Raw genomic sequence first — 13,870 nt, forward strand, 5'->3', positions numbered from 1 at the left:
TCTTCTGCACCTTTAGGCCATTTTGGGTTGTGGCGCCCACCGAAGCTGACCGTGAGACGTGCCAATGTATAACCCACGAGAATCTCCAAATCATGGCTAACAGCCTTTACAGCCGTGGGCTTTTATTGTCCAAAAATCTTGAGGAGATGACAAATGTCACTGTGTGCAACACCAAGTCTAAAACCTAACCATATGGTTATTGTAAGGAGTGCCACCATACCACTCACACCCTTGTGAAACCCCCATCAAAGAAATTGCCCTGATCTAATGGTCAGTTGAGAGCTCCAAAGATGAACAGAGGACCAACGTTACAGTAAAGAAAGGAGGTGACAAACGACTGATGACGAACTTGTCAGTCAGTTCCAGGACAGGCTCTTCAGGTTCAGGCACCACCTTTTCAACATCAGATGGCAGGCAGTATGCAGCGTACAGAGAGCTGAGGGAAGAGTCTCAAGCACAATGAGTGTTTGATCCATGTGGACTTCAGCGAGAATTACTCCTGCAAACACTCCATGGAAGTCCAGTCGTTTAATTTCAGAGATTCGCATCAGCAGGCAGGAGCCTTCACCCGTTGCCTTCTGCTCCACCTTCACATCAAGAAGGCATGAACCGCCAGCAATCTGGGCACACCTTGATCCAGTTTTGGCGATGGTTAAGGATAGGGACCCAGAAGTTAAACGGCTGCACTTCTTCAGCAACGGGCCAGCAAGCCAGTATAAACAGAAGGGAAACTTCTTCCTCTTTTCGATTGAACCATTCAAGCGAGGCTTCCACGACATAAGCTGGAATATATTCGAGGCCAGCCATGGCAAAGGGGCTCCAGATGGTGTTGGCGGGACCCTGAAGAGATCAGCCGACAGCCTGGTGAGCCTAGAAGAAGACATTCCGGATGCTGAGGCACTGTTCAACAAGCTGAAGTGTCTAGAATCACCAGTATAGCTCCTCTTTGTCAGCGAAAACAGTGTCAACACAAAAGTGCAGGAAATGCTTGAGGTAGGTGTGTGCACGTGCACGTACACACACACACACACACACACACACACACACACACACACACACACACACACACACACACACACACACACACACACACACACACACACACACACACACACACACACACACACACACACACACACACACACACACACACACACACACACAGAGAGAACTGCTTTTTTGCATGTCAATTTTCAAACTGAGAAGGAGATCTTGTCTAGTGGCTGTGTTTCTAATCGCAGTATATTGTCTGATCTCTTCTCAGGTAACCCATCTAACTGCAGTAAAAAGGCACAATGAAGATGCATCGAGTGATAAGTGTGTTGCCAGGACACTTCAAGTACAGAGACATAACCTGTCTCTGCCAAAGAGATGAGGGGGACATGGACTGTCCCTGCTTTGAAATAAAAGAAGCAACTCTAGAAGCTGATGAGGCTCCAAGATCTGTGTGCACCATTGAAACCCCGTGGCGACCAGGTACGCTGACATCCAGGTAGTATGCCTGATCCCAGAGCCACAGGCACTTAATAAAAGGTCTGTACAAATGGAAAAGTCCACTTGGAGGTACATGGAGTAGAGTGGAGAAAAGGTGAGAGGGGTGGAGTGGGAAGGGTTTTGGAAGGGATTGAAGTGGAGGAGAGATGAGAGGGAAGAAGGGGGGGGGGGGGGCACTTTTTAAAGGTTCATGTATCCTTATACAGTACCAGTCAAAAGTTTGTTAACACCTACTCATTCCAGGGTTTTTCTTTATTTTTACTATTTTCTACATTGTAGAATAGTGAATACATCAAAACTATGAAATAACACATATGGAATCATGTAGTAACCCAAAAAAGTGTTAAACAAATCAAAATATATTTTATATTTGAGATTCTTCAAAGTAGCCACCCTTTGCCTTTATGACAGTTTGCACACTCTTGGCATTCTCTCAACCAGCTTCATGAGGTAGTCACCTGGAACGCATTTCAATTAACAGGTGTGCCATGTTAAAGGTTAATTTGTGGAATTTCTTTCCTTCTTAATGTGGCTGAGCAAATCAGTTGTGTTGTGACAAGGTAGCGGTTGTAAACAGAAGATAGACATATTTGGTAAAAGACCAAGTCCATATTATGGCAAAAACAGCTCAAATAAGAAAAGAGAAATGACAGTCCATCATTACTTTAAGACATGAAGGGCAGTCAATCCGGAAAATTTCAATCCGGAGTTACCTCTGCTGCAGAGGATAAGTTCATTAGAGTTACCAGCCTTACCAGAAATTGCAGCCCAAATAACTGCTTCAGAGTTCAAGTAACAGACACATCTCAACATCAACTGTTCAGAGGAGACTGCGTGAATCAGGCCTTCATGGTCGAATTGCTGCAAAGAAACCACAACTTAAGGACACCAATAAGAAAAGACTTGCTTGGGCCAAGAAACACGAGCAATGGACATTAGACCGGTGTAAATCTGTCCTTTGGTCTGATGAGCCAAATTTGAGATTTTTGGTTCCAACTGCCGTGTCTTTGTGAGACACAGAGTAGGTGAACAGATGATCTCCGCATGTGTGGTTCCCACCGTGAAGCATGGAGAAGGAGGTGTGAGGGTGCTTTGCTGGTGACACTGTCTGAGATTTATTTAGAATTCAAGGCACACTTAACCAGCATGGCTATCACAGAATTCTGCAGTGATACGCCATCCCATCTGGTTTGTGCTTAGTGGTAATATCATTTGTTTTTCAACAGGACAATGACCCAACACACCTCCAGGCTGTGTAAGGGCTATTTGACCAAAAAGGAGAGTGATGGAGTGCTGCATCAGATGACCTGGCCTCCACAATCACCCGACCTCAACCCAATTGAGATGGTTTGGGATGAGTTGGACTGCAGAGAAGCAGGAGACGGCAGGACTTAGAAAACCGATCCACAACAACCAGGATCGTGGTGTTACCCCGCGACGGGGGAAGATCCGTCACAAAATCCACCAATAGGTGTGACCACGGTCGCTGTGGAACGGGAAGGCGTTGTAATTTCCCTCTGGGCAGATGTCTAGGTGCCTTGCACTGTGCGCATACCGAACAGGAGGAAACATAAACCCTCACGTCCTTAGCTAAAGTGGGCCACCAGTACTTCCCAGCAAGGCAGCGCACCGTCCGACCGATGCCAGGATGACCAGAGGAGGGTGACGTGTGAGCGCAACAGATCAAACGATGTCCGCGTCCACCTCCCATACCACCGGTGCCACCAGGCGAGAAGCTGGAATTATGGGAGTGGGATCTGTGGACCGCTCCTCTGTATCATACAGCCGGGACAGTGTGTCTGCCTTAACGTTATGGGAACCTGGTTTGTAGGAAAGGGTGAAAACAAAATGGGTGAAAAACATGGCCCACCTTGCCTGGCGAGGGTTCATTCTCCTCGCCGCCCGGATGTACTCCAGATTGCGGTGGTCAGTCCAAATGAGAAAAGGGTGTCTAGCCCCCTCAAGCCAATGTCTCCACACTTTCAGAGCCATGACAACAGCCAACAACTCCCGGTCCCCCACATCATTGTTTCGCTCCGCCGGGCTGAGCTTCTTCGAAAAGAATGCACAGGGGCGGAGCTTTAGTGGCGTACCCGAGCGCTGAGACAGCACAGCCCCTATCCCTGCCTCGGACGCGTCCACCTCAACTATGAACGCTAAGGAGGGATCAGGATGAGCCAGCACGGGAGCCGAGGTAAACAGAGCCTTCAGGTGACCAAAAGCCCTGTCCGCCCCAGCTGTCCACTGCAGTCGCACCGGTCCCCCCTTCAGCAGTGAGGTAATGGGAGCCGCTACCTGACCAAAACCCCGGATAAATCTCCGGTAGTAGTTGGCAAACCCTAAAAACCGCTGCACCTCCTTTACCGTGGTTGGAGTCGGCCAATTACGCACGGCTGAAATGCGGTCATTCTCCATCTCTACCCCTGACGCTGAAATGCGGTACCCTAGGAAGGAGACGGACTGTTGGAAGAACAGACATTTCTCAGCCTTGACGTACAGGTCATGTTCCAACAGTCGACCAAGCACCCTGCGTACCAGGGACACATGCTCGGCGCGTGTAGCGGAGTATATTAGAATGTCATCTATATACACCACTACACCCTGCCCGTGCAGGTCCCTGAAAATCTAATCTACAAAGGATTGAAAGTCTGATGGAGCATTCATTAACCCGTACTCATAATGCCCAGAAGTGGTGCTAAATGCTGTCTTCCACTTCCGCATGTCTTGTTTATAATTTAGATGGTAGTGTCATGACGTGGCCCTCTTTGGGGATAGCGAGTACCATCCACCTCTCTCTGCAACATCCCCCTCTCTCTCTCACCACCTCTCTCTTCCCCCTACACCCAGGCTCTGTTATCGCAGGTAATAAATTCCTAGAGGAGTCTCTCTCCTCATGGCCAGAGTGTAGAGAGAGAAGGTTTCACAGGAGAACAAAGGAACCTCTTCTCCATCATAGAACTTGAGAACTGAACAATGTCCATGTTCTGGAGAATGTGTACATGTTCGGGGGAGAATCCAGCTACAACCGGTCCATTTTGTTTAATGTTTGTGAAACTCATGAGAGACAATACAGCCACATTACCATAACTCTGTTTATACGAGAGTCTCAGTTGTGAGGCTTGCATCTAATTGTTGTATAAAATGAATGAGTAAAGATTAAACTATTTGTGAAATTATGGAATGTGATTTTAAACTGTTTAATGAAGGAAACTCCAATTCCCTTTGGAGTTTAACTAAGTCATAGGCCCGCCAGCCCCATGAGCAGACATTGATCTGGCATCATGGGACAGCCCTTTCCTACGGTTCTGGATATAACCCCCACCATGGGAGTTTCCCAGCAGACCAGTACCTCGATCACAGAGGGAGCTAAGGTTTAAGTAGAGACCAAGCTTACCTCGATTACTGAGAGGGCTAAGGTTTGAGTAGAGACCATAAACCTGAGTATAAGCTAAGGTTGTAATGGTTGTTGAAACTCTGAGACTATCGATACCGACAGAATAAGAGCAAATCTTTGATACTAATTACTAGTCTGCAGCTAGGAATTCTATACCATTGAATGCGAAGGCCGACAACCGCCGAAACAACTATTCTATAACAACATTTCTGAATGGGACTCTGAAGTATCCATTCTAACCACGATAGACGGGCGGATGAACTTCCAACAGAAAGAAGGACGATTCCAACAGAGATCACGATGATACACTGAGCGTAAATATATATATTGATTGCAATTATTCCCGAATGAGTGAGCGTTCATGTGCAAAGGTGTAGCATTTCAATGGTTATAATTATCAACTGTGTAGTGTCTTTTGCGCCCTTCTCAGTCCCTTTGTCTACCAAGCCGCCATACCGGTTAAGCCCACTAGGGCACATTTCCTATCATTTCCTTGTAACCATATCTACTTTGTTTGTTTGTTTGAGCATTTCTGTGATTATTTAGTTAATAAATAAATGATTGAAACAATTGATGTATGGATGATTCATAGTGAAGAATGGGTTCGTGCAGATAACCAACAATTTACGACGTTTGGAATGAGACTAACATGAGGTAAAGAATAATTCATTAATTAGAAGACTAATGGATCAGATATTACAATATCTGAAAGTTATATTAGGAAAATTATAACTTTGTAATCTGAATATTTTCCTTGGTGCCCCGACTTCCTAGTTAATTACATTTACGTGATTAGTTTGATCACGTAATAATAATTACTGAGAATTTATTTGATAAAATAACAGTCTTCAGTTTAATAATGCCAAAGACACGACAGTAGCATGAGTCTCTTTTAACCATATGACAATGTGACATTAGTGACAACTTCTACAATATATTATTTATTGGGAATGGATTTTGGCTTGAGGTAAAATTCCTGAAGCTGTATAGATCCTTGGTCTTTTTGGAATGGAATATCAACAACACAAAATTCACAGGCAACATGTTCTTTCCAGGCATGGTTTATTGAAAACACACCAAATTGATACTCTACAAATCAGTATTTTTTATGTTATTTGAACAAGCATAATACTTGCCTCTGGGTATTAGTAAAATCAACATAATACATTCTGTCACTGTGGCATCGCTCTGATAGCTACGAAAGCATTAATGTACTCTTCTATGAACTCAAACCATGTTTTATGTCTATCTTTTAAAAGTTTATAATACAATGTAATACAAAGCAAAAACCCACCAACAGTCTAGTCTACACTGAGGACAGAGTGAGTGAATGTGTGAGTGTGTAAAATGAAGGGGAGAGATATACTGTAGGGAGGGAGGCTGACACAGAAGAGAAAAGGAGAGGTATAAGGGGATGAGGAGGGAGGAGGAACGGCGGAGGGATAAAGAGTTATATAAAACACAATGATATCTTTATGTACCATGGAAAATGTTAAGGCACATGATAGTTACAAACACATTTGCTACTGAGTAGTACAGTTACTTTATTTTGAAGAGTTTGAATCAGTGATATCTACACAGGTAGGTCTTGCTCATTTGATTCAATTTCTGCCCCATTTTCTTGCATTTCTTTCACAGCACAGTTAGCACAGTCCACAGACAAGCCCATGGACTCATTTCATATGTATATAAATACAACACCAGATCCTCTGGTTGTGTACTACAAAATTCAGTCAGGAATAGACAGTCAAAGATGAACAATCCAATGAAAAGCACACAGTTTTGAGGACGTATGTCGACATGGAGGACGTTAACGTGGGGCTATTATTACAATGCTTTTCTCTGAAATCAAATGTTTATTAATACATGTACTTTACATTTTTAGTTTATCACATAAGTCTTTGTAAACACTGTGTAAAAGATGCAAGCTTTATAAAGTCACATCACAAAGAAATTCGGCATTCAACGCAGGCACATGCCATTTGCCTATAGCTGACGCATGAGTTAAGCTGTCCAATAGTGGAGGGTCCCCTCACTAGTCCCAGAATTGGGAGAGAGAGAATGGGTTCATAGAGGAGAGTCCACTTGGAGATGGAGATAAAACAATCACAAAACCACTACTAAACCTTTAACCACATGTGTAAGTTCAGCCTTTCTTCTCGTCTCTTTTTAAAAGACAATGACGTAATCATCTGCACTACTACATTTCAACTGCCCCTAGAAGAGGGCACAAAAAATATAATAATCAAACAGATGTTGTATACTTCGTACGTGATGCAAATTCTGCCTTGAACCACATGAAAACTGCTCTCCTCTCCGGATATAAATGACTAATATCCAATTACACCACAAAAACTGTCACTTAAAAATAATATAATATAAACATTTGTACAATTTTTCATGCTTGTTTCAAATAGTTCTTTAAAGATGCATTAGTGAAATCAAAGCATGTTTTCAGGTTCTCAGTGACTTCATATAAATTGCAGTGTGAAATGTGAAGGGAATTGTAACACTTCTGTCTCACATCTTTCTGTCTATCCCTGCTGCTGCATCCACCCATCCATCCCTCTTTTCTCTCAGTCTTATCTCTTGAGTGATCCCTGCTGAACCATCCACTCCCTCCCTCCCTCTATTAATCTCCTTGAAAGGTTTGGAGACCAGGTCATCAGTTCAACTCGCCTTTAAAAAGAAAGCTGAATAACAGCTCCTCTTGTTTTGTTTTCTCTTGACAGTACAAATATAAATATGTGATCAGCATGACTACAGATTTGACACTTAAATGATGTGGTTATTTCTGTTTACAAACATGATCTTTTATCCAATGAATGTGCTTCCCAAACAACCTGTTATGAGTACACAACTAAGTCTGTTGTTTTCTCTGTTCTCTTTTTGTTTTTCTTTGACCCTAATATACATTTATAAAACCAACAAAAATATAAAATGCTTTTAGATTCTACCCTTTGACACCAGGAGCATGTACTTTCCATTCCTTCATTAACACAATCCATTTATAAACAAAATGTCTTATATCCTCTTCAACTTTAATACATATCAATGACAAACTGCAACCAACCAAGCAATTCATATATCGTCGGCAAACACATATCTCTATATCTCTAGTCTGTGTCGATACTGAAAATATATTTTCATTTTGTTTCGCTCAACAGCTATAAGTAACCCAACCAAATGCACGTCATTTCACTTCCTTAACTCCAATCAACACTTGCAGGTATACAGTTCCTTTAAGTGCCCTTCAAGCATCAAGTCCTTCAAACCACCCAACCTTCATCTACCACACCAGTCCACACTTCTTCAATCCGGAAAACTCAAACAAAAACAAAGAACAGCAAAAGAAAAAAAAAGAAAAATTATATTACAAACAAAAACAATTTACTATGCCTCGACGAAAGACAAACCAACAAAAACAAAACCTAAACAAAAGGCTAAATTGTAACATAGAAAAAAATACTATTAGAAGCAAACTGTCTCCTTTCCTTTCCAACACACTTCCTTTCCTCCCAACAGACATCACCTTCTCTCCCCCTGCTTCACACCACCAGCCATCCTTGCATTGCCATAGAGATAGAGCTCTAGAATACTTGTATCTCTATGACAATAACTGCTTCCACTCTTCCATCCTGACACCATGCAGTGCTGCTCCAGTCAGAGTCCTTGCTGTTAGGGTACCCTACATCTGTCCATCCAGTGGGGAATGTAGATATGACAAGTAGTCGTTTTTAGATTTTCTTTTCTTTCTTTTTTTATACATCATTTCATTTGCTGATTCAAAAGCATGAAACATTGGTTGTTGGATGATTGTTTCTTTTTTCTTTCTTTTACAAAGTCTATCTGCTGACGAGTCAACATCAAAATGAGTTCCATGTGTTATGGCAGTGATGACATGGGAGGTCCTCTAGTTTAGGTGTTACGCTGTCCTTATTTAAGCCTAGAACACAGAAGAACAGGGAGGGAGGGGGGACACAGGTGGTTATGTCAAGAGCTGAAAACCTATAAGAGAGCAGGCTTGTGTACCAAAAGGCACCCTATTCCCTATATAATGCGCTTATTTTTACCAGAGCCAAATGGGCACTGGTCAATAATAGTGCACTTCAAAGTGAATAGGGTGCCATTGGACGCAGGCATGGTGTTTAAAGCAGTTGAATAATCAAGCTTTTAAAGTAAGTCAGAGGGCACAATGACCAAATGGTATTACATAATCAAAATCACAATACAAAAATCACTATATTCATACATGCTTGACAGATGTCAAATCCAATGTAACAGACAGCGAGAGGGATGCTTTGATGATATGTTTGAATGGCAGCTGCTGCATAAAGCCAGCTTGATTAACACAGAAATGAAGCGTATGATTACTCTATCTTACCTGATTGACTCAATGTCCATTCTTTGGTATGATTACTCTGTCCATTCTAAGCATGTCATTGTTAGAGTAGATCTGTTATTTTGTTCATTAGCTTTGACTTGACTAGATCTTAATGTGGTGATCACAACCTGTTTTCACAGTTATTATATAAACTCAATTGTTTTCAGTACTTCATTCTGTACGGATGATCATTGTCATATTTCAGTTTGCATTTCAGAGCACCACATGAGGAGTCAATCAAAGCAGTATGGCTGATCCCTTACCTAGGACAATAAGAGTCATGGGGAAGCAATGAGAGAATAAAGAGACTTACAGCAAGGAAGAAAGATAGCCCTTCACCTCCATAGAGCTGTTGATGATCAGCCACCTACCACAGCCTCTCACCCAGAGCAGATACACTCAGTTATTAGTGACGGAACAGGAGCAAAGAGATGAGCAAGTGATGAGAGGATCCCCAATAGTGAGCTCTCGTGATGCTAACCCAGAGCAGCTAGCCTATCCTAGCCTACCACAGACTGTAGACATAACCGAGAAAGAGGAGCTGATGTGTGGGTTCATCCAGGCATCCATTATTTATCTGGAGGAGCTCTCTGTCCCAGGGAATGGTGTGTTGATTACTGCTGATAGGGAGATGATACACCATGTTCTTCCCACAGCTTTTCATTACAGCTACACTGGGAGGAATTGTGTGTGTGTGTGTGTGTGTGTGTGTGTGTGTGTGTGTGTGTGTGTGTGTGTGTGTGTGTGTGTGTGTGTGTGTGTGTGTGTGTGTGTGTGTGTGTGTGTGTGTGTGTGTGTGTGTGTGTGTGTGTGTGTGTGTGTGTGTGTATTCCATCTGAAGTCTAGATTTAATCCCTTTCATAATTTAGAACAAACATAATTTCATCTGGAATAGTCAAGGGAGTCTGTCTGTTTTGCAACAGATGGATTTTAATCAGGCAGGTACTTCACAACTGTGAAAATGATGAAATTTCATCCAGCTTTTCTCAAGTTTGGTGTCATAAGCCAACTACTCTGGGTCAAGCAGGTCCAAGCACAGATAAAAAACAAACAGAAGTGGCGTGTGTGAGGGTTAAAACAGAAACAGTGTGGTGGTGGTGGTGATGGTGGTGGAGCTAACAAAGAAAGGAGACTAACAATTCAGAAAGTGGAAAACTAACATTTGTAAGACCTACCATGCATGCATTTAGACCCAGGAGTCAACAGGCTGAGGTTTAACGTCACAAGCATCCACCAGTTTGACTGCAGGCCTGTTACTCCTGACATAGTGTTTCCTATTTGTGTCATTCTGCAGCAACGGGAGAAGGGGTTAACAGCAAAACAAAGAGGTCGATAAATATCATCCATAGAGAGGAGTGGAAAGCCAGGGTTAGTTCCTTAGCATAAAGGAATATGTTTTTTGAGTCCGAAAAAGTGATTAAAAACAACAAACCAACCGACACATGCAAACAAACAAAAACAGAGTGGGACAGAGCAGTTCAAACAGCAGAGTTGCATTTTGGTTTCAGGCTTCTGGAGGTCTAGAAAGTTGGGTTGAGCAGTTGTTGCTATGCTGAAGTAAATTCAAAACATGAGAGGGACGGGGGCTGTAAACATGAGAGGAGATATCTGTCATCTCCAGTCTTGTCTGATGGCTAATTTGCTTCTGGAGTTTTTGCAGCATACTGTATCTTGACAAGCATTTGTGTCTTCAAGCTGCAACGTGTCTGCATAGCTGCCATTCTACACATGGTAAGCAGAGAAGGTCAGCAAAACACCTATTCTCCCATTCATCCTGGTTCAACAGTGAATAAATCATCCTCAATCTCTCTCTCCCTCTCATTCACTCTGAGTTTTCTCTAGCGATGGACACTGAGCCACTTACTATGCAGGCTTGTGTGAGTGAGTGTGTGAACCAGGCCTTGGTTCTCGCTCTATGAGGAGAAGTGGAGATGGAGGGGCAGGACTCTTTTAATCAGTCCCAGATTAATTACTTTCACAATCACAAAGCTTACACTCAATTATCTGCTGCTTAGCTGTCAGATCTGCTGTCTGCAGTCAGTAAATTGGACTGCCAGATGAGTGGCACCAGGCTCGACAGACAACAACATTAACTGCTGCTACAGAAAATGAAAATCCAGATTCCTCTTCAAGAAATCGAAAGGGCATGGCATTGACAAATGGGCAAGGGCACTGGAAGAGATGAATTCAGGCTACCTTAACAGAAACGGAGTATCATGACTTGTGTGTTTTAATAGCCTGATCCCTTAGTCACCTATAGCATAGCTGTAACTGAGCGGTGTGAGCTGTTACGGATCAGTCTAGACCAGACGTACCTTTAATGGCTCTCGTTCTGACAGGTCCACTGACCCGTCTCCACTACTCTTGTACTTGCAGTCTTTGTCTCTCTGGTCGATGGTGGAGTAGCCATCTAATGAGGAGAGAGAGGATCACAGAAATATAGCACTGTTAAATACATTGATGGAAACTACATATGTATAAGCTGCATGCAGCCTTCCAGGAGTGGAGCTGTGCACATCTGATGTGGAGGAAGAACTCGTTAGTAAGAGAGGAAACAAGACAATTGTGTTCACATTTTCATTGAAAAGAGGAGCACTGAGGAGAACATTAAAGTTTGCCAGGTTTTGAACACAGTCATTAGAGAATTGCCCACACCTCCTGTTGCTCCTGTGTCTGTACTACAGAATTAATGGCCATCCTTATACCAACATCTTGTTAAGAGAGGGGTCTTGCATACAGCATCATAAGTAAAACACTACTGCACTACATTGTCCACTGTTAGAGCATCACAACAATATATTTGTTCATTCCCAATATTGCCAAAGTTTGTCCTTTTTTTAAAATGTCCATGTTGGCAATGGTGTTGTTAGGGTTCTAGAACTGTGAGTAGTTCCTACAGACAAGAACATTCCATCTGAGACTACTAGTGTTCCTCGTCGGCGATTGAGGTCATGCAAACTCGGTCTTACCTGGACCAAGCTCGTCCATAGGTATCATATCACCACTTCCATTTTTCTTGGTGCCTGAAAAGCATTTATATGCCATTTTTTTATCATGAGCAGCACACACAAAATTTGTTTTAATCACGAGCCAACGCTGCTTTCAGACCAATGGTCCTCAGTCACTGTCTGCTGGTACACTTTAGCAGTAATGCAGGCAGGCTGAAAATGGGTGTGAATGACAACTACACTTTATGTGTATGCATGGTTGCAAAAAAAGTCACATGACCAGAAACAAGATGACAAGAGAAGTACTGTCATGCTCTCGACTCCTCTGTCAATGAGATGTTTCGTGTTTTAGGCTGCTTCCGTACCTCCCTCTATGCATATATCCTAATATACATGCTTGGATTTGCGTTCAAGAACACACTATTGGATTAGATAAATCTACCCATGATGCATCATTCTCCCGACCACACCATCCCAAAAAGAACCGACTTACACATAAAGATCACCAAACACTGCAGCACAACAATGAGGGCGAAAGGTTTCAAGCACAGCCCTCCAAAGGTAGGTAAATGGATATGAGTGAGAACACACAAAGCAAAGCGCAGATAGATAGAACCATCCCCCTAAACACTTGTTCTAATCAAGGCTTCTGATACAAACAGACACACAGTAACAACAGCACAGTTTGTTCCATAGATATAGAGCAGTTATTAATATCTATGGTTTCCTCACTCAGTTCACCACAGTAGGCCAGGCCCGGAGGATCCCCAGTCTCGCCTGCCATCACAGACTGACCTTGGTTCTTCTCCATCAGGGGCAGAGTGGTGTCGTCATAGCCTGGCTTGCCATTCTTGGCTGCTTTAGGGGCGCCGGTCGCTGTAGGCTGAGGGGGGGAGAGTAGAGACATATGACTGTACTAATTGTGTGTGTGTGTGTGTGTGTGTGTAAATGCTTGTATGTGTATATGTGTGAATGCGTGCGTGTTTGTGTGTTCTACTACACAGCCTATTACCTGGAAGTGGCTCTTGTTCCATCCTTCCTTGGTCAGGGCGTTCCTCAGGTCCTTGTAGCTCCACACCGTCTGCAGCACGTGGGAGGCGGCCTTGTCCTCACGTGGTGATTGGCTGAGGAAGGTAGACAGGAAGAGAATCAGGGTCGGTATTCACAAAGCGTCTCAGATTAGGAGTGCTGATCTAGGATCAGGTCCCCATGTCCATTCATTATAATTGAAAAGGCAAAACTGATCATAGATCAGCACTCCTACTTTGAGACTCTTCGTGAATACAGGCCCAGAACATTGGGCCCAACCACTGCCAGCAGCTAGTGGAGGCTGGAGCCAAATGCAATCAATCTCACATTCAAAGCCATCTATTCCCACTGGTTGCCCCAGGTGCTTGCTTTTAATTCATACTCCAATGGCCGCACACATTTATTTTCATTCAATTCATTAGCTACTCCTTAGCCCTTCTGTTAATTACATGGGAGGGTTCTCCATTACTTAAAAGTAATTGTCATGGGTGCAGAGAAAACACATTTATTTGGTATTAAATAAAGTATGAGTATCAAATCCCCACTGGAAACGAATCTTAAATGATCAATAGGTTGTAGAAGGAGACAGCTATCCAAACAACTTCTCTCTGGCTATCATTG

At 43.1% G+C, this 13,870-nt stretch overlaps 1 protein-coding gene across 23 annotated transcripts in view; it reads right to left on the minus strand.

Annotated features, from left to right (window-relative positions):
• Positions 1-5,933: 5,933 nt before the first annotated feature.
• Positions 5,934-13,870, minus strand: part of LOC139545899 (splicing regulator ARVCF-like) — a 348,966-nt gene continuing 341,029 nt past the window's right edge. For 10 of the 23 annotated variants that reach the window (XM_071354089.1, XM_071354084.1, XM_071354085.1 and 7 more), the window contains 6 exons: positions 13,233-13,344; positions 12,953-13,103; positions 12,242-12,295; positions 11,588-11,682; positions 10,448-10,560; positions 5,934-8,834 (listed from right to left, as the gene is read on the minus strand). In XM_071354089.1, the coding sequence (XP_071210190.1) occupies positions 10,459-10,560; positions 11,588-11,682; positions 12,242-12,295; positions 12,953-13,103; positions 13,233-13,344 (514 nt within the window). In that variant the 3' untranslated portion in view covers positions 5,934-8,834; positions 10,448-10,458. The remainder of the gene's footprint in view (positions 8,835-10,447; positions 10,561-11,587; positions 11,683-12,241; positions 12,296-12,952; positions 13,104-13,232; positions 13,345-13,870) is intronic. The other 13 variants (XM_071354088.1, XM_071354087.1, XM_071354103.1 and 10 more) reach the window with 6 other exon arrangements.

Source organism: Salvelinus alpinus, chromosome 19, assembly GCF_045679555.1.
Source record: "Salvelinus alpinus chromosome 19, SLU_Salpinus.1, whole genome shotgun sequence".
Taxonomy (NCBI): domain Eukaryota; kingdom Metazoa; phylum Chordata; class Actinopteri; order Salmoniformes; family Salmonidae; genus Salvelinus; species Salvelinus alpinus.